At 37.2% G+C, this 21,937-nt stretch overlaps 1 protein-coding gene across 1 annotated transcript in view; it reads left to right on the top strand.

Annotated features, from left to right (window-relative positions):
* The first annotated feature begins 988 nt into the window (after window positions 1-988).
* ptprua (protein tyrosine phosphatase receptor type Ua) overlaps window positions 989-21,937 on the top strand; it is a 304,775-nt gene continuing 283,826 nt past the window's right edge. The window contains 1 exon segment of the mRNA XM_051137296.1: window positions 989-1,182. Within this exon segment, the coding sequence (XP_050993253.1) occupies window positions 1,113-1,182 (70 nt within the window). The 5' untranslated portion in view covers window positions 989-1,112.

The following is a 21,937-nucleotide window of genomic DNA, read 5'->3' as shown; positions in this document are numbered from 1 at the left end:
TATCACACACTGCTTAAATTAATGAACATTTTTGATTAAGGCATTGTGTGTTACTACATAATACAGATTGATATTGCTATATAGTTATATTTCACCCATCCGTTATTGCTATGCAGGAATTGCATTTTTTGGGGTGATTCATAATATGTTAAAAGCATCTTGTTTATGGTTTTACACTTTAAAATGTCATTTTAATGTCCAGTGGTTGAAGGGTGAGTAGAATAATTTAATTTCATTGTACCCAGTTAAATAAATAAATAAATAAAATAAAAAATAAAATAAAAACGGCAAAACTGTTTACACTACAAAACAGTGTGTTCATAAGATAATACATTAAAATAATAATATGGTAGGACACACCAATCTGCAATCTCAAGCAGCAAAACCAGCGGTTTTGTACAGCTAAAAATAGTTGGACAGATGAGACCCGAAGCAACACCCATAAAATTTACAAATGGTCGCGGCCGTCTTTAAGGGAAAAAATAAGGTGGATTTTTTATTATTTATTTTTTATGTTTTGTTGACTTTTTGCGTGATGACCATCATCAACAACAACCGATTCGTAAACTGTTTGAAGAAATGTTCAATACCTAATTTTGAGGGTTTTTTTTTACTATTATTATTTTTATTAATATTATACTTACCTGGTTCTGTTTGATACGACTTGCTTGTTATTGCAATTAAGTGGTCGTCAATAAAGAATGTGAACTTCCTTTTTGAAGCAAACAGTATTCAGAGAAATGAGAACCTCCTTGTTTACTTACTGAAGTCCTGGACTGGACGCTGGCAGCGACAACACAAGATGTTTAATAGCGCATGAATGCGACCGGAATTTATGAGTTGGGTTTGCCTCAATCTCTGCAGCAGCTAACTGATGCTTTTTGGTGATTACCCACAGGGAGGCGCCATAGCCCTTCCTCTGCACGTTGGGTACATCTCGTAGAGTTGTGAGGGGGTTTAATAGTTTGTCGTGACGTCAGCGGGCAGATCTGGGGTCTGCGCTGCGCGTCTCTGGATGAAACTCAGTGGCGCAGCAGCAGGATATTTACCACACTCTACCACACTCGCTGACAGTATTTCACCTGCCTTTACCTGCTGGACTAAACGCTGCTATGAATCTGTGTGCTGTTCTGCTGTTTCTCTTCGCCAGGGTCTGTGCGGAAAGTCTGGAGGGGCCAACAGGTAAGACACGAGTGTTTCAGAGACTTTGATTACATACAAATACTGTCCAAATCAGTTTACTCACACACAGTCTGTCTTGCGAATGACAGAACAATCAGACTTTGAGTGAACTATAATCTGACACACGGGAGCTGGAAAGTTTAAATAAGTTTCATAGACGTTTAATTGAATTTATAACGATAACTAGTTGAGCATGTAACGACTGATCGATTTAGACAGTTTAATACATAATATTTGTAGAAAGAGAAGAGATATCAATTGAAAAGTGTTGAGTTTTTATAAGTCTTAATTTTGATTTAATGATGATTTGAGATTCGATTGTTTATATGGATTTTAGAAACATTCTGACAGTCAGTGTTTGCTTTCTGAATGTGTACATGTTTGGATGGTGTTAGAAGTTCAAGTGAACTTAAATAGCAACTTGACATTATAAATATAAAGCTGTATTAATAAATGCTCAATCCATTGGTAAGGATTTAATTGCTTTTATCGATTTAAAGGAAAAAGTGAACCCAGAATGTATGTTCTTATTTTTATTATTATTTGGGCTACTCGCCCTCATATTGTTCCAAAACCGTATGACTTTCTTCTGTGTGTGAGCAAAAGGAGATGTCAGGCAGATTAAGAGTGTCAGTCACTATTCACTTTCATTGTATGGAAAAAGATTGCAGTGAAAGTGAATGGTGACTGAGACTGGCAGCCGCTAACATCATCTTTGTTTAGTGTGGGGAGAAAAGAAGGCACTGAACAACATGAAAATGAGAAAAAAGAAAACAAATATTTATTTTCAGTATATTTTTTGAAAACCATTAAAAAAATTGTAAGCTCATCTGTGAACTAATCAAAAAAGTAATGCAATTTTGTGGCATGAAGACTCCCTGTTAGATAATCTATCCACTATTTGCTGTTAGACAAATCTGTTTATTCATTCATGGATTCGTGTCTGTTATAGATCAAATCTAACATTTCATTTTAGCTGTGACTCGGTGAGTAAAGGAATATGAAGAGCTATGCCCTGAGGATCTGCTTCTGTCACACTCCTGTATATCACCTCCGTATTTACATTTTTCTGCTTGTTTAAAGTCTCTTGCTTTTACTTTCGTGACATCAAATATGATCGCTGTAGCTGCTCTGGCTTTGCTCGTCAGGTCGTGTTGTAGTTTGAGGAAGGATTTTGTGCTCCAGGATCAGTTTCAACGCTGTACCCAGCAAATAAATGTGCGAAGACTGTTAAACAGCAAAAATCCATCCATCCATCCGTCCATCCATTGATTCCTCAAACTGCTTGTCCTATGTAGTGTCATGGGGATGCTGGAGCTTATCCCAGCTTCTTGGGCCATAGTTAATGAATATACTTATAATAAAAAAATAGATAAGTACAAATCACGGTTATACATTTAACTGTGCTAATTTAACTAACAAATGATTCTGTTGCTGTAACCTTATGTACAGGTTCAGACATAATGTGTTTGACTTTGAAAATAAAACTGATTTTAGTTGCTACTACATTTTAGCTTACGTGACAAGTTGTATTTTTAAGTGCACGCTGTGCAGTTTTTGTTGTTTGCTATTAACATAATTCTGTTCTGTCTATTCGGTGGCATTTATATTTTGTCACAGTACATGTTGGTCTGTTTACTGATGGATTTCGCAAAGCTTACTGCATGTATTGTGATGTTAAAGTCAATTTTTCTGTGTCTTTGAAGCATCCTTCATACTGTCAGATAACGGCATCACACAGTGGGGTGTGTGGGAGGTAATGAGACCTGAGTGCAAGTTCACTTCACTGACACTGACAGTGTGTGTGTGTGTGTGTGTGTGCGGCTGCGATTGGGGGCGAGGAAGGTTACAGAGGGTCTCTCACTGCAGTAATCCAAATGAAAGTGAGTGGGCATTTCAGAAAATGCGTTCAAGGACACAGAAGGGTTGCGCACTAGGCACTGCCAGCTTTTAAAGGAATAGTTCACCACAAAAAATTACAACTCTGCCTTACAATTTTGTCTCTGTAAGAGGTGGTCAGGATGGCTATGTATTACAGGTCTTCTAAAGCCATACACTTTAAAGGAGAAGTCCACTTTCAGAACAACAATTTACAGATAATGTACTCACCCCCTTGTCATCCAAGAAGTTCATGTCTTTCTTTCTTCAGTCGTAAAGAAATTATGTTTTTTAAGCATTTTTCTCCATATATTGGACTGCTATGGTGCCACGAGTTTGAACTTCCAAAATGCAGCTTCAAACGATCCCAAATCCAATTGTAAACCCAGCAGAGGAACAAGGGTTTTATCTAGCGAATCAATCTGTTATTTTCATTAAAAAAATATTACAATTTATATACTTTTTAATGCCAAACACTCATCTTGTCTTGCTCTCCCTGAACTCTTTGTATTCTGGCTCAAGACAGTTAGGGTATGTCGAAAAACTCCAATCGTATTTTCTCCCTCAACTTCAAAAATCATTTCAAAATCATCCTACATCGCTGCAGAAGTACCGTCTTTGCACCGTGAACATGCAAAGAAGATCAAACACTCTTAACAAAGAAGGTAAAACAGCGATATAGGACAATTTTGAAGTTGAGGGAGAACATGAGATGGGAGACAAGACAAGCTTTCGACATTAAAAAGTATATAAATTGTATTATTTTTATGAAAATAACCGATGGTTTCGCTAGATAAGACCCTTTATCTTCGGCTGGGATTGTTTACAGTCGCATTTGTGATCGTTTTAAGCTGCATTTAAACTGCAGTTTGGAAGTTCAAACTTGGGGCACCATATCAGTCCACTATATGGAAAAAAATGCTGAAATGTTTTCCTCAAAAAACATAATTTCTTTACGACTGAAGAGAAACATGAATGTCTTGGATGACAAGGGAAGTGGACTTCTCCTTTAATTAATTATTTAGTGATAATTTTCCACTCCATTATAGTTCTGAAATCTCATATTCAACGACACATGCATTCTCGCATTGGTTTTCCATTGGCATTTGGTGACATCAAATCTGGCAATGCCTGTCAGTGTGCTACTTTTAAAACTGAATGTAAATGAGATTTCAGAGATTCACCAGAGAGAAGACTAATAATCAGCAACTAGGCTTGACTTGAAATACTTCAAAAAATCATCTTTAAAATTTTCCTCTTTAAATTTCATAGAAAAAAAAAACAGCATAGGGGCTAGGAATGACATGAATGGCTTTGGAGCAAGTAAATCATGATGGATTTTTGCTTTTTGAGTGAGCTGTTCTTTTAACAGCTGAGCGTGCTGTGAGTTCTTCCCTACTAAGCACGTACAATTTGCTCAGTTGCATATTTCTGCTTTGATTTACCCTCGTGATGCAATACCACCTATTGCTCTTTCTCACTGTCTTTTGACATTTACAGTTGAAAAACACACAATAGGCCGTTACTATATCAAATGAGCAAAATAGCTCTCTGCCGTTGTCCTTCTCTAAAGCAAATGCTTTCAGCTTTGCTCGTTATGTTGAACACCTTTGCGTCATTAAATTGCCATCTACTGAATAAGACAAAGCAATAGAGGGAAAGCTTTTCCAGAATGAATGGATGAATAAATGACTAATACATGTCTGTTGTTCAATACTCTGTCAGATATGCGTTTGTTACCTGATTTTGTGGAAAATTTGATTGAGGTTAGTCAGTGGTGTTGTTCTGCAGTACAAATTAGCATAATGACCACTAAACTGTAAGTGATTTATGACCCAGACAAACCTGTGCTAGATTTATTTATTGTTTTCGTCCCAGATATGTCCCAGTACTTTACAATTAGGCCATTATTACACATAATAACAATGGGCAATTCACTTGATGCAGTATTTATAATAATGGTAAACCATTCATCATAGCTCATGTTAGCTTAAGGCTGATAAATAATATTAACAGATGCAACTTTTGATTTAAATAATGTATAAGTAAATATTGAAGTTAACATTTATTAACATTAATAATTCACTGTAAAAAATGCACATGGATATTTTCCAGTTTACAAAACATTGAGTCTCAAATACTACAAAAAAGCTCTTTTTTTGAAAGTACATAAAAAACCAGACCAACAAAACAGCCCCAAATGTTGTCCCAACTAGTCAAACACAGTTGTCTGAACAAAGAATGTCATATTGTTGAAATGTAAAGACTTTGTGAGTTCCCAGCATGCATTGCATCATGAATAAATTATGCAGTTATGTATATAGGATTATGTTTTTGCTGTTTGCTGACTTAATTTAAACGTAATGTTGTTGTTCTGTTCTGTCATTATTGTTAGTTATTTGTTGCACTGTGATGTAACATTTGTTGAATGCAACCGTTCTTGAGGTTTGTGCGTCTAGTTTTGAGGCCCACAGTATGTTCAATCTCTTATATCTGTTTGCTGGATATCTTAGTCAATGTTGTCTACTACTTAGACTAAGTTATCCATTAAGGTTTCTGCAACAATTCACTGTTTGTCAAAAAATGATACATAAAAAAATAAATTACCTCAACGACAGTAATTGTTGTTTCGGTCGCCGTGACGACTTTTTCTATTAACAAAATAGGACAATCTGCATTGCATGAACAAACAAATTTATGTTGGCTAAACAATGATCTTTACTGAATATTGTTGAGAGAACTCAAAATTCTTACTGCATCAAGTTGCCTTACTTTTTTTTAAGTATTCTCAACTATTTACTTTTTACAGTGTTGCTTTAGAAGTATTTTTGGCAGCACTTTAGTTTAAGGACCAATTTTCACTATTAACTAAATATTAACTATGACTTTTGCCTTAATGAACTCCTAATTCGCTGTTTATTAATAGTTAGTAAAGTAGTTGTTAAGTTTAGGCTTTGGTTTGGATTAAGGGATCTGAAATATGTGAAACTCTAATCCATATTTCACATAATGTATTTGTACATAAGCATTTCCAACTGCTATTCTAACCGCCTACCCATCCATTAATGCTTTTCTACCCAACTTTCTCTGTCTGGCATTGGTTGAATAAACAGCCTCACTTATGCCATTACTTGAGACAAAACCAGGCCAGTTGGGATCTCACAGAGTTTACACTTTTTCAGAGGAATCAATAAGCAGATGCATCTCTGCGCATTTAGCTGCGATGGGAGAATGAATTTTAACATCAAAAAATGACACAAGTCAGCTTTAAACCCAGAGAACCTACAAAATCCAGGTTAGCTGCAACCGTCTGATAGTTTTTGCATGACACTGAGTTGTATTCAAAGCACCAGGAGACGTTAGAGATACAGAGAGAGAGTGATAGATAGAAAAACTAGAGAAGAATTGCACAAGAACAGTCTCCTAAAACCCCAGCAGCCCACCAGAGTCAGCAGAAAAGAGCAAGAGTAGGTGGTTGATATTATGAAGGAAGGCAGCAGAGGGCAATCGCTGGGCTATTCATTCTCTCAAACGCTTTCACTCCGTACAGCCGCCTTACTGTCTTCAGAGGCTTTCACAAGATACCGTGCGCACACTCAACACTTTTTCCATTTGTTGTTCAGATTCTATCGTTAGAATGACTTTGGTTAAATTAAATTGTTCAGACAGTATTTAATTAATCAATACTGGTGATGTATGAAGCTGCCATAATTATAGCAAGCAAGCGAAATGTATAATGAAAGTGCTCTATCTACTCAGTGAGGATGCATTGAATTGATAAAAATATAACATCACATTTTAAGTCAGTGTTTTAAATCATGTTCTTGTTAAATATATTTGAACATCAATTATCCGAGGCTGAGAGCATAAGATAAACATTATTTACGTATTTATTTTTTGCCAAATTGTGAGGTCAAAACATTGATCTCACACTGAAAGAATTAAATCCTGCAAAAAAGCTTTGTTAAAAAGTCAAGAGGCTGTCTGTTTTGGTTCTAGTTGCCATTTTAGTTTCCCACCAGTTTCGCTGTGCTCTCAGAATGGAGGATTAAATTGAGCGCGCTGTGACAATGCTGCTGTGTTTGCATGTGGGAGTCTTGTCTTGTCATAATGTGTTGCTCCACATTCTGCACACTGATCACATTCACATGTGCAGGCTGCGCGTCTTCTTCCCGCCCTGCATCTGAACAGACAGCCTTGAGAGATCTCACACCACTGCATCCCTGCGCTCCGCTCACCTGCAAGGCATCGTGGGATAGCATGCAGGGCCTGTCAGCTCTCACCTCCAGGTGCTGTCACTGCATTGTTGCTTCTGCTGCTCCCAGAAGCCATTATGGGACAGATGGTGTTGTGCCAGCGGGGTTTGCCCACCCTGTCAGATCCCGTCACCCTGTGTTTAGGTGCCCGTCACCCATCTCTCAGCCGTGTACCTGCCTCACAACTCTATCTCCAGGGCAACACATTTTTTCGTGCGAAGGGTTCATATCCCCAATTTTATTTTCTCTTAGCATACAGATGTTGAGAATGGAGGTGTCCGCAGATGGGGATTAAAGAATAAAGGCTGACTATAGTGAACTCAAAATACATCAGTTATTAAACCAAGTTGTGATGTAATTCATTTTTTTATTGCAGTATGCGCTTTATAAACCCGTCCCGCATCGTTTGCAATAAGGACATAAATGATACCTCAAATCATGCGGTTGGTTGAAGAGAAGAAATCCTGACATACAAAATTGTCATTTTCTAAGATAAATAATTTAGTTTAGTTGGAAACTGTACGATACAATTCTAAACTGAAAGCATCTGCACTACACCAGGGTTGCCAGGTCTGCATGACGAAACTAGCCCAATGGCCAGTCCAAACACTATATCAATATCAAATATCAAAGCTCATGTCATTTCCATACCTACAATACATATTTTACACAGCTCAAAGGCTTTCTAGCAATGGCTTTAACAGAACTTAACATCCAGCATAGTTTTATCATTGATAAAATGCAAAATATTTCAATACATGCATTTCAGTGAAATTTAATTTATGCCATATTGCAAACTTATTTAGCAAGACTGTAACCACTTAAATCAATGAGTTTAAAAAGGTATTTTTGGCAAATTTAGGTAATTTACCATAGAACAATTATGTTTTTTAAGGTTTATGACTGTTACAGCACCAGCTGTGGTCCAATCTCCTTAAAACTTTGCTTGTTTAGAATCACCTGCTGCATGTGCTCAGCAGGTTTCGAAGTTTTGAGTTTTCCTTGGCGTCCCTTTGCGACGATGAGTCACAAATTATTGATATTCTCCAGAGAATCTTTCAGCACTGGTTTGCTTCCAATCGGGCGGAAAACCTAGGACTAGTTCGCAAAAGTATGTTTTTCAAAAAATCCAAAATACCTGAAAATTTCACCACACAATCAAATCTGATGCATGCATTTTGGGCTTATTGGGGCGAGCCTTGGTGGTTGTCAGTGGTGTGAGTACCACCATCCCTTCAAGTTTCAAGTCTCTACGACTTACGGTTTGGTCTGCACAATCAGTTTTATGTGGAGATTGCTGATCCTTGGCCATTCTAACAATTACAATTGGCTACTAATGTGCCACTCAAAACACTTTAGCAACTGCATAGCAGTGCCCTAACAACCATCTAGAACACCCTAGAAATCGTGTATGCTTATAACTACTCAAAGTACCTTCACAACTATTTGCAACCACCATCAACACCCTAAAAGCCATTAACACCATAGCAACTTTATACCATTCCCTTACAACCACCCAGAACACCATAATAACCATATAGCAACTTGCTAAAACACTTAATAACCGCATATCAGTTCCCTAGCAACTTCATAGTATAGCAGTGTGCTATAATACTCAAAATACCTTAAAACTGGATAGCAGGGCCCTGACAGCCACTCAGAATACCTTAGCAAACACCTAGCAATGCCTTGGCCACCATTGAGAATGCACTAGTACTAGAAGCCTAAACAACCCCAAAGCAACACCCTAGTATCGTGGCACTGAGTTTTGCATGGACAAGCATGTAAATATATATACTTCAGTTGTGCTGTGGTTGTGACACACATGCTGAACCAAAAAAGCACACACACACACACTCGCTCTCATCATGCTGGCAAATTGGCTGAACTCCAGCTGCTACCGTGGCAACATGGAAAGTATGAGTGTGCAAGACTCTGAGACTCCCGAACTGTAGAAGACACTGGCGCCCTTAGTACCCCGTCACACCCATTCCTAACACACACACACACACACGCACACTTAAAAAAAAAAACATGAAACTCACCTTCTCATGTCCTTCAGAGATGCTGATGGTTGTTCCTAGTTTGGCAAACGGCACTTTACTGCACAGCTGTCCAAACAAATGTCTAACCAAAATTAAGACACCATTCACTCAAAAATGTTAATTCTGCCATCATTTACTAACTGTCATGTCACAAATTTACTCAGAGAACCAGTCATGTCATTGTTATCAAACCTGGCACAGTAGAGTTTAACTAAAATGTTTTCCCTACATGAAACCAACATCTGAAATATCTTAAATAAAATGTTAAAATCCTTTAACTTATTTTATGTCAGCTACTTTTTACTCATTTGCATTTATTGTAACTACTAAAATAAAACATCTAAAATATCTAAAACTAAAATTGAAACAAAATATACAAATATATAAACATTTTGAAAAAAAAAAAAAAAAAAAAATAAAAAAACAAAATTACTAAAACTAGCAAATGAAAATAAAAATGGAAACATAAGCCCTAATAGTATCACAATGATACTAAAATAACACATGTATTGTTTGAACTACTGTAATATATATATGGCGATAATTTCTCATTTTGAAATATACTGTATTAATGCACTTTTTAAATTTAATTTTTAGCCAATCAGCCTCTTTTATCTGTGTGTGGATGCCTATCATGTGAAGAGTTGGTATTATTTATTCACCCGTCTGCACCTTGGCATGAAGTCAGAGGGGAAGGTGACTTTGTCAAGTGTGTCAGCATACTGTAACACCTGGGATAACAGCTGTTTCTTTTTCCCACTGGCAACTTCTTCAGCGGACAGTGAAGTGGGCACCATCACCCACTGAAGGGAGGTCTATTCAAGGGCATGTAGAGACCAGATCCAGATGGAATCCGCTCACGTCCTGTGCTGATTCTGAAGCAAAATCTCATGGATTTCAACATGGTGTTAAATAGAGCTGAGAGTACTACACTCTAATTGGCAGCTAAAAGCATCATCAGATTAACCAAAAGTATTTAATTATTGAACCCGTAAGGGGCGGAGAATGTGGAGAATTTTGTGAATGCCGAAACATGCAGAGATTTTAGCAGGCACAGATTCCTCCACAGATGCTGTGGAAATACAAAATGAATACTGAAGACAACGAGTACAATGCTTAAAAAAGGGCAGAGCTACATAAGGAGTCATTGAGAAGATCATAGACTCAACCCCTCCTTCCCTGACCCCGTGGCCTCACACCCCTCCTCTTCACGTCTGGGGCTTTTGTTGAAGATACAGTCAGTGCGTCACAGATGTTGTTATGACTGGAGACACTATGAGTGAAACTAGGGCAATAACGATGCTAGATATGACCTCATTCAATCAAATAATCACTTCAGAGCTACGTAAGCATCAAAAGAACAGTTTCCCAATGTATAATTAAAGTATTGATAGTGATTTATATATTGGATTACAATGAAGTAATTGCAATGAAACCTAAAAAAAGGCAAATTTTGAACATGGGCTTGACAAAGCTCATATTAAAAGAAACAATTTTTTTAGATTAAAAATTGTGATATAAACTCATTATTGTAAGTTGCAAATTAAAACGTTTAAGTTGTGAGATGTGAACTCACAATTTTGAGTGATACAAACTCGCAATTGCAAGTTACAAAGTCAGAACTGTGTGATTATAAGCTTGCAATTCTAAAAAATAAAGTCACAATTCTGAGAAATAAGGTCAGAATGGCAAGATTTGTATAAAGATGGCAACTTTATATCTTGCAATCCTGACTTTTATTCCTTAGGATTGCAACTCACGCAAATCTGACTTCATAACTGAGAAAAACATCGCAGTTATTAATAAAATAATAGCGCACCTCTACTCAGCAAGCCACACATCTATTCAGTTACTGTATTTTTTTGCAGTTTCTTTTGGCTACTGTAGAGAAATAATTGACCTTTTCTAAGATACTTACTGTTGCTCTTGCCAAAGTGATGTTGGCAGCTGAGGTGAATCCAAATGGATTGTCTTATTTAAAGAGAAGGCTGGATTGATTTCACATAAAGCTGAACTTGCTTCTTAACTGCTGATGAGGTGCAAATGTTTAAAGGACGTTTTGGAACGTTTGGTGTTGGGACTGGAAGCACTCTGTCAATTTTATGCAATTTGTGACCTTGAGTAGTTTGGAGCGACGTGTTGTGATGATGCAATCCCGGTTTCACTGTTCAGGAGAGTACAGAAGCGGGAAGACGAGGCATCGGGAAGGTTGCGGCAAAGAAAGGAGAATGAAAACAGAATATTTGAGAAATCCTCCCACTTGGATTGCTTACTGGCACTATTTTTATACCACAGAGGGCGTTAACAAGCGAGAAAATAAAGGTTTTGTTCAGTAATAGCATCTTCCCCATGGGTCTGGCAGGCCTGGTTGCTGCGAAGAAGATGTGACGGCAGTGGGCCGAACCTAGAATGGACTTCGACGTTCAGCCTTTTTGTTCCGGATAAGTCTTCAGCGCTCCCATCTGAAATAACCCTTCTTCGTACCCTCCCACATCACGCACTCTTTTATTGTTTTCATTCCCCAGACAACCCATTATTACGTGCTGAGGCGGAAAGTGGGTTATGTTTTGGAACCGAAATCTGCATTCTCCCAATCTCTCGCTCTCGTCGTCCATTACTCTCTCGTTCATACGTAGCGAGGAAAAAAGACAAAGCCACTTCTTAATTAAGGCCGCCAATCATTTGGAAGAGAGATTTGGGTGCGGAGACAGATCCACGTGGCGTCCTAATCACACTAGGCAAATCTCTATTGTCAGTGCCGGATCTTTGAACAATGGAAGTCGTGGTCTGTCTGTTTAATTGGGGCCACAGATTAGGGTTAGCATAAGAGCAATAGATTTTTTGCTTTCTCCCACTAGCTGTCTCACTCCCATTCAACAGGCGGAGAGAGAGACAGGTGCAAAGAATCAAGCTTCTTAACCCGCTCTGACACCAATCTGCTCGTCTTTTCGCCTGTAAACCAAAGGATGTCAAGTAAAGCTCTAGAGTCTTGCATGTTTAATTAATAATCCGTTGGAGAAGGATTAGAGAGTGACGGCAAGAGAGAGACACAGGAAGTGAGAAGAGATATTATCACAAGCTGCATTGTGTCTGGGTTCGTGCAGTCAAACTCATGGATTAGCCACGAGTTACAGAGAGAAAAGAAAAGTTGGCCTCCAAATCGGTGGGCAACTGTTGGATTTCTGCAATGATCTGAGGTGAATCTTCACTCGAGCTCTCTGGGATAATGTGCACATGGGTTAAATTGGACTGGAACGATACAGTACAGTATTTTTGATCCAAAAAACTGTAAATGGCAGTTTGTTTGTCAGTCCACTCCATCAATGTCTGCTTCAGTCGGTTTCTTACTTGATCTGAACGCTATTTTCATTGATTTCTTTGTCACATGATCCCTTTAATGCTGCCATTATAAGTATGCACTTTAAAGAGATTGGCATCCAGAAAACATTTTGGCAAATGCTCAAAGGACATAAATAGACTTCTGTAATTGCATTTCTTGAAGAATTTGAAACAAATCTGTTCCAACTTATTTCTGGCATTCCAGTTTTGGCAAAAACACACCAGTTTGTACCTGCAACATTTGATACCTTCAATGGCTTATAATGGGATCTCTGAGTCATAGACATGGAGTTATGTTCAAATAAAACCTACGCCACTGAGTCACCGGATTTGCCAAAGTTTGCCAAGTTAGAAGCGTCAAATGTTTGAAAGATTTTCAAAGTTTGGTTTCAAAGTTAGTGGAGAGCCACAGACCTGCAGAACACAGCTCCAACCCTGATAAAAACTCACCCGCCTGAAGCATTTTTGTAACCCTTCAGACCTTGATTAGCTTATTCAGGCATGTTTGATTAGGTTGATGCAAAACTCTGCAGGACGGTGACTCTCCAGAACTGAGATTAGCCACCTCTGGTTTAAAGTAAACTAGATATCCTCGTTGCCAAAAAATTAGCTTTGTTTGCTTTGGGAAATGCGTGTACATTCTCAATGGAATGAATGGAAGTTTGCACACATTTTACAATAATTTGTGTGGTATAGTCTATACAGTGATTCATGGCGACTGCTGGACCATTATTTGAATGTCCTACCACTTTTTTGGTCTAGAATTGTCATATCATAGGGTTTACCCACCACTAAAAGTCACATAAATAGCTTGACTGTGGCGGGTCTTTTTATATGCCAGTCTACCTGTCTGTGTGGGTGGTTCTTGGCCAGGATAAGCTGGAAATTTTATAAGCCACTTTTAAAATTGTGTCAGAATGATCGCGTTTACGAGATGAGCGCACATGAATGGAATCACAGTGTTATAATTACCAGTAGAAAACACAGATTTCCTTTGAACTTGACTTTCCGAGTTGAGGGCGTATCAGTTGAAGGTACCAAATAGTTGATGACAGGCTGGGAAACAATACTTCTGAAACCTGTATATCCCAACTGCTCTCAGATCAGAGCGAAAGCCCAACATCTACCAACACACTAGCAAAAACACACTGAGATCTTAGAATAAGCCAACAGCATCAAAGAATACGTCTGAATTCCCGAGGCTGATGAGCCAGTCTCACGTCTGTCAGAACAGATGCCTTCATCTTAACACCCATTTTTATTTGAAGTTGATATTTTACACAGATTGTGGCTCGTGGTGTAAAAAGTAGCAATTGTGCAAGACCCGGTGTGTGAGAGACATGTGAATGTGTGTATGTGAAAAGAAGTGAGAAGAGCTTTTATATTGTTTGATGACACCAGTGGGAGAATATTTGAAATCTTCTCAAACTGCTTTGGAGTGTCAATTTTGTCTGGCGGGGGCGTTCATTGATTCTGTCAGCAAATTTTTGACGGAAGGACATCATCAAGGTGGAGCCATCTACCACCCAAAGGGGCCATTCACACAGAATGTGTTTTTGCTTTGAAATCATCAGAGGCGGGCTGTGGAATGGATAAAAAATGCACATCATGAGACGTTTGTTTGAAAGTTAAACTTGTTTTAACTTTAGTGCTGCATTTTTAAGATGTGCTGTCATGAGCGAGACACTCTAAAAGATGGAAGGCACGAGGCCCCAAACATTGATGCTACTCTAATTGTTTGCTGGGGGCCAAATAGTCACATTTTGTAGGGTTTTAAAGTTATGCAGTGGTTAGTACTTACCAAAAGTGGTGCAAAAAAGGACAAGTGGTGAACCTACATCAGGGTCATGGGTTGCCCAAGATAGACCCCTGCCCGGTGCCAGAAACCCTAACAATGGGCATGTGAGCAGCAAAACAGGATTGTTTGTCTGGGGAAGAAATAGTAGAAGGATGCACTTTGTTAAGAAATATAAAGAGGAGACAGGGTTATGCTCTGGGCAGTGTTCTGCTGGGAAACCTTGGGTCCTGACATACTACCTACCCAAAGATTGTTGCAGACCATATGCACCCCTTCTCTTTGGTTTGAGGAACATGACAAAGAGAATTCCATGGGATGTGCTGAACCAACAAATTCAATTCATGGAGGCTCCACCTGTAACTCACAGGATTCAAAGGATCTGCTGCAAAAGTCTTGGTGCCATATACTATTGGACACGTTTAGAATTCATGCCTCAATGCATCAGAGCTGCTTTGGTAGCACAAAGGTGACCTACACAATATTAGGCAGGTAGATTTAAAAGGGACATTGGATGCCCATTTTCCTCAAGTTGGTATGATTCTTTAGGGTCTTCATGAAATGTCTGCAACATACTTCGGTTAAAATTCCTCAATGGTCGTGTAAAACAATACCCTTTGTACCTTGTCAAAAAAAACTCTGTTCACAGCGACCAGGTTTGGTGCATGTCTCTTTAAATGATAATAAGCTATGCTCACCCCACCCCCTATTCTGTTTTTTGTGTATTCAGTGGCGTTTCCAATCAAAAACAAAACTAATCTACTGCGTCATCAGTGTTGGGAGAAAATTTTATTTTTTTGTGTGCACTTTTACATCCAATTACAAAACACCTGGATAGCTTACGAGACGTTGTCGCTACAGCTGCTCGAGCACAGAGAAAATGGCGGACAGCGTACAACTGGCTGAGGGCAGAACAATGTTAATATTGGACAGACCGTCAGTGGTTGTAGGCAAGGCCTGAGCTGTGTGACATCATACTGATCAAAAAATCAAAATGGCTTGATAATTGAGGCTGTTTGGGTTTTATGAGGATTTAAAAAAGGAGTTAATGGATTTTTATCATTGTAGGGTGGTTGTGTCCAAAAGAAGTTTATTCAAGTGTGCTATTAGTATACTCCTTTTAAACTAAAATATAGGAAAGTACACTTTCAATCTACTTTTTATGTACTTCTCAGAAATGTGCTTTATGTACTTCCCAGAAATATATTAAAATGACATTTAAGTATACTTGACTTATACTTAAAAATTGTACGTCACACTGTTTTTATACTAAAAATAGGAAAACATACTTCAGTCTACTTTTTATGTACTTCTCAGAAATATACTTAAAATGACATTTAAGTATACTTAACTTATACTTAAAATTTTACACCACACTGTTTTTTATACTAAAAATAGGAAAGCATACTTTTAGTCTACTTTTTATGTACTTCTCAGATATATACTTAAAATGACATTTAAGTATACTTAACTTAGAAAAAATCTAAATATATTTGAACAACATTGTTCTCTGAGAATCCATGTTTTCATTGCTATATGGTAGGGGGTGCTATTACACATCTTCTGTACAGAATTTCCAAAACACAAGCGAAGAAAAAAATCGAACCAACAGATGCTTCCACACTTTTTTAACACAATCATCAGTCATAAAACAGCATCAAAACTTGGCTTTCCACATAAAAACGTTATGGAATAAAATGTGACCCATGAAGAGGCAATAATGACTATCAAGCTTTGGGGTGTTGACTATATTTTGATTATCACTCTGAAATGCCACTCATCTTTTTGTTCAAAATATTATTTATTTCTTTATTGAGTTTATTGAGAATACACTTCAAAGTGTACTAAAAATGCTACAAGTATTGAATTAGTAAACTACCAGTATACCTATATGAGTTCACTTTTAGTATAGTTGCAGTACAAACTAAAACATAGATAAAAACTAGTTGTGTACTCAAAGTTCACTACTGTTATACTTAAAGTATAATTAAATGTATACTTTTATATACTAGAAAGTGGGTCAATTTAGTCTCAAGGAGTATTAAAATAGTACACTTACAAGTATACTACTTGTACACTCACATTTGTATACTTACTACATAAAGTATACTTGAACTTTACTTAAGTATACTTAATGAAATAAACTTGAAGGATACTTCTATTTGGTAAGGGTAGGTATAAGTAGATCTTCTTGAATGGAGAAGTGACAAACTGCATGCACAGTCTACAATACATTAATATACATAAATACTATTGAATGATTTCACCTACTATTTATTAATTTTATTTATTTCTGGCTGAATTGTCTTCTTTCCCTTTTAAATAAAATCAAATTGACAGTTCTTATGGCTGGACAATAATTCATCCCCAACCTGTCACTCATGTGTGATTGCATCAAACGACAACAATCCAACAATAGAATCAATTACTGTTTTTTTTTTATTTTTAATTTTTCTTTTCTCTCTTGTTTTACTCGAATATACATCACAAAAGGGAAGAAAAGATGATCACAATGCCCTTTTCATGCTGATTTTAATGTCTTTAGTCAAGCCTCAGAAGTAAGTCTCTAAATTTCCACCAAATCATTGGGTTCATCTTTCTCCCTCTCTTCACACCGTTTTCAGTTTTGAGATGAGACCAATTTATTCTGGCTCGGTGACATCACGGGCAGCAGTGCAGAGCTGCGCTGCATGATCTGAAAGCAGGAAAGCAAAATGCCACTGAGAAAAAAAATGACACTCATTATCAGAAACCACAGGAGTGAGACGGATAAACGTGTGCGAGTGTGTGTACTGGGAGGTCATTTGAAGGACACTTTTCATTAGTCATCAGAATGGTCATTGATGCTGATATGTGACCTGTGATAGATGGAGTGTGTGTGACAGTAGAGTCCTTGTCTTCAGAGCTCACTGCAGCCCTTGTGTGTTCAGCGCTGTTGGACAGCCTCAATGGCAGCTTCATTCCCATGGGAGGCACTGTGTGTGTGGGTGGGTGTGTGTGTGCTCGTGCCACCAGGAAAGTCATTATCAAGGCAGAAAATATGACTATACACCACCTGCCAATCAAACTTGTAAATGGCAGGGCTGTTTTGACTATTTAGGATTTGCCAGAGCAATTACTGCACCACTATAACTATAAGTTTTGAATTTATTGTTTTATTTTATGCTACACAGACATAGTGCAATTATAAAAGATGTTCCATGTTTAAACTTCTTCCTTATTAAAATAGGTTGTGCACACACAGACAAAATAGTATTTTTAAAAATGCACATATACACTACCTCTTTTTTTTTATGCTCACCAAGGCTGCATTTATTTGCGTACAGTAAAAACAGTAACACTGCATAACTACTATAGTTTAAAATAACAGTTTTCTATTTGGATATATTTTAAAAATGTAATTTATTCCTGTGATCAAAGCTGAATTTTTAGCATTATTACACCAGTCTTCAGTGTCACATGATCCTTCAGAAATCATTCTAATATGCTGATTTTCTGCTTAATTGTTATCAGTTATTATTGGTGCTCAGATGTTAAAGGAGAAGTCCACACAGCAATTTACAAATAATATACTTACCCCTTTGTCATCCAAGATGTTCATATTTTTCAGTCGTACAATCTCACAAGAAATTATGGTTTTTGAAGAAAGCATTTCAGGTTTTTTTTTTTCATATAATGGACTTGATTGGTGCCCCGATTTTGAACTTTCAAAATGTAGTTTAAATGCAGCTCTAAACGATCCCAGCCGGCGAAGAAGGGTCTTATCTAGTGAAACGATTGGTCATTGTTTTCGAAAAATAAAAATTTATATACGATTTAAGCACAAAAGCTCATGTAGCACAGGCTCTGGGATGCGCGTTCTTGAACGAGTCGTTCATTTTGAACGAATCTTTAATGTGACTCGGAAAGAACGAGTCGTCTTGGGGAGTGATTTGTTCAGTTGTCCATGCGCAACATCCTATTAGGTTCTGTACTGGATTTAGTTCACCTGTTTCGAGTTTTCGAGTTTTCGGGTTTTTCGAGTGTTCGTTCATCTTATGGGGCTGTCACGTGATGCTGATTTTGCTAAAATGAACGAAATGACTTGAAAAAAAGATTTGTTCATTTTGCTGAACGAGACTCAAAGGTCAGAGTCTGTAAAATGATCCGAACTTCCCATCACCACTACGAATCATGTCTTTGAATCACCGCAAGTTCATCGTCTGTGGACTCCGGCTGAAAAAGGTAGAGTATGTCAAAAAACTCCATGTTATTTTCTCGTACAACTTCAGAATCGTCTGACATCGTTGTACCTTTTTGTTTGTAAACAGCGTTTGACTTACTTGCACTTTGTTAGTCTTTGAGTGTTCACTTTGTAAACGCTGGGTCTGTAGTTCCGCCTACGTCCACGTGACCAATCGACATGATTCAATAGTACCCTCCTTCTTTGGCTGGGATCATTTAGAGCCCTTTGAAGCTGCATTTAAACTACATTTTGAAAGTTCAAAATCGGGGCACCAATCAAGTCCATTATATGAAGAAAAATCCTGAAATGTTTTCCTCAAAAAACATAATTTCTTTACGACTGAAGACAGAAAGACATGAACATCTTGGATGACAAGGGGGTGAGTACATTATTCGTGAATTGTTGTTCTGGAAGTGGACTTCTCCTTTAACAACAATGCTCAAAATTTTGTAAGTATTTTTTATGTATTATTAATCAGAAATGTTTATTGAGCAGCAAATTAGCATATTAGAATGATTCTGAAGAATCATGTGACACTGAAGACTGGAGTATTTCAGCTTTACTTTCGCTTGTTATACCTCCACACCACTAGGTGTCAGCATAAGTTGAAGGCTGCCGCTATATTGGCAGGCCCAACATAAGCAAAAAAATACATTTATGATGATGTGAGCATTACAATAACGATTGTTTCAAACAGATTTACCAAACCACTCCTCCTTTCTACCAAATTGCCAGTCCTTTTTTAATTTCTAACTGATCTTGGTATATTTCTTGAAAGTTTCTCAAAGCTATTTAGTAGTCAGTGTGTGTGAGTAACATTCACCACTTTATTCCAGAGCTCATGAAACCCTTGTGTGTAACCATGACCTTCAGTGAGTCTTAACACACACAGATCAGGAGCCCCACTGGGTTTTTTCTCTCCTTACACCAACTCTAGCAGTTTCTGGGACATCTAACAGTAGAAAGTAAAAAAAAAAGTGATAAAATGAGGGCCACCTCCCCTAAGCCGACAGAAGACGGATTTTATGGTGACCTCTCGTGGAGCATTCTGGGTCAGTGTCACAGAGATAAATGAGAAGACTGCGAGATTTTTTTCTGTCAGATTGATCTTTTTTCACTGTGAGGAGGGGAAGGGAGGTGTGAAGATGAGGAAAACGGAGAAAAGAGGATAAGACGGGGAAATGAGAACAGACAGATGCTCAACGGCTCGGCGTCTGTCACATCAGAAGCACAAAAGCTATTAGGAGCTTTTAAAGTGAAAGTTCACCCCAAATTGCAATTCTATCACCATTTACTCGCCCTGATGATGTTCCAAACTCGAATGACTTCTCATCTCTGTGGAGTTCAAAAAGAGACGTTTAGCAGAATGTATGTGCTGCTCTTTTCCAGTTTTAGAAGAGATTGCCACAATTTGTGCTCAATTTTACCAAGATATCAAAGTCTGCAGTTAAAAAAAAAAAAAAAAAAAAAACGCTTTCTCATCAAACTCTCTAAAGGCTAAATGATCTGAGCTACAGTATGTGAACAAATGAATCATTTTCAGTTAACAAACTTTAAGAGAAACATCTGAAACAATATTGGCAACAACTGAGAACTCCATTGATTCTTCTGAGATATGAAAGCGCAACTTCTGAGACATTAACATTTTATTGTGGGTGACACAGAAACAATATGTCTGCTTGATTTTAGCATAGCAGTGATGGAGTGTTCCTCACTTGTTGCTCTGTAGGATACCAACTTTAATCTTTATTTACTCGAAAGCTGCACACTTTACCATTTTTATTCCTGAGCAAGCAAACATTATGAAAATCTGGTTTCACAGAGCGGCTGCTGCATGACTACAGCTTATGCTCATGATGTATTAAGACTGCTCTGTTGTAGAAGACTTAGCTGTGTCATTGTCTCTACAGTTTCTTAGAAGAGTGAAAAATAGACACAAATTAGACAATTGTTGACATACAGCACAGTAAAAAAATAGCTCACTGTTGTAGGTTTTTTTTTCTGATCATACGATTAAAGCAAATCATAAAATGACTAATATGACAAGCTTTGAAATGTAAAAATAGACACATTAGATAGTTGAGAAACTATATATAAAATATTTGAATGACACAATATTGTGGAATATTGAATATCATTGTACTAACATGATGATTGCACATTCAGATCGCTCTCAAATGTCCTCTACCTAGAAATGCTTATTTGTAATCTTAATAAATAGATGATGTGCTGACTGAACTGGTTGTAAATCAAAGCACATTGTCGCATGATATGGATGGAACTGTGCATAAAATTAACATGCATAGCATATCTGAGAGCATTTGCTCATTTGGAAGAATTTGAAAAGAAATGTTTCATATTCATATTTACTTTTGATTGCAGACTTTGCGTCTTGAAAATATGAGCACAGTTTGATATCCTTTCTAAATCTATGGAGGAGACAAGTGAGATTACTCTTCGGAGAAACATCTCAGTCTCAGTTTTCTCCACATTTAATCTCCTCCAGCTTCTTGATTGGGACACGAATGCGCCATCATTTAACCATCAACGAAACAAAAAGTGGAAAGCCAAGGTAACTACCCTTACCAAAAAGACGTATACTTCAAGTTTATTTTATTAAGTATACTTAAGTAACGTTCAAGTCTATTTTTAAGTATACTTTATGTAGTATGCAAATATCAGTGTACTAGTAGCATACTTGTAAGTGTACTCCTTGGGACTAAATTGGCCCACTTTCTAGTATATGAAAGTAAACTTTTAAATATACTTTAGGTATAACAATAGCAAACTTTGAGTACACAATTAGTTTATATCTATGTTTTTAATTTGCACTGCAACTACACTAAAAGTGAACTTATAGGTATACTGATAGTTTACTAATTAAAAACTTTTAGTACACTTTGAAGTATAGTCTCTGTAAACTACTAGTTTAGTAGTTTTATATACGTGTAGGTTTTCTTTACATTAACTTTACATCATACTTTAAGTATACTACTATAGTATGTCCCTATTTAGTTATTAATTTGTATATATTTTGTTATATGAATATCTGACCATACAAAACAAAACAAACAAACAAACAAACAAAAAACAGGATATCTGCTTGTAAACAAAAACATTTTATTTAAGCTTTGTGCATTCTTTTTATTTTATTATATTTTTTTAATATATATATATATATATATATACACTTGAATGTGAGTTTCATAAATAAAAA

The sequence above is a fragment of the Labeo rohita genome, chromosome 19 (assembly GCF_022985175.1).
Source record: "Labeo rohita strain BAU-BD-2019 chromosome 19, IGBB_LRoh.1.0, whole genome shotgun sequence".
Lineage (NCBI taxonomy): Eukaryota > Metazoa > Chordata > Actinopteri > Cypriniformes > Cyprinidae > Labeo > Labeo rohita.
Note: the sequence above shows the minus strand (reverse complement) of the source record. Positions and strands in the feature narration are given on the sequence as shown.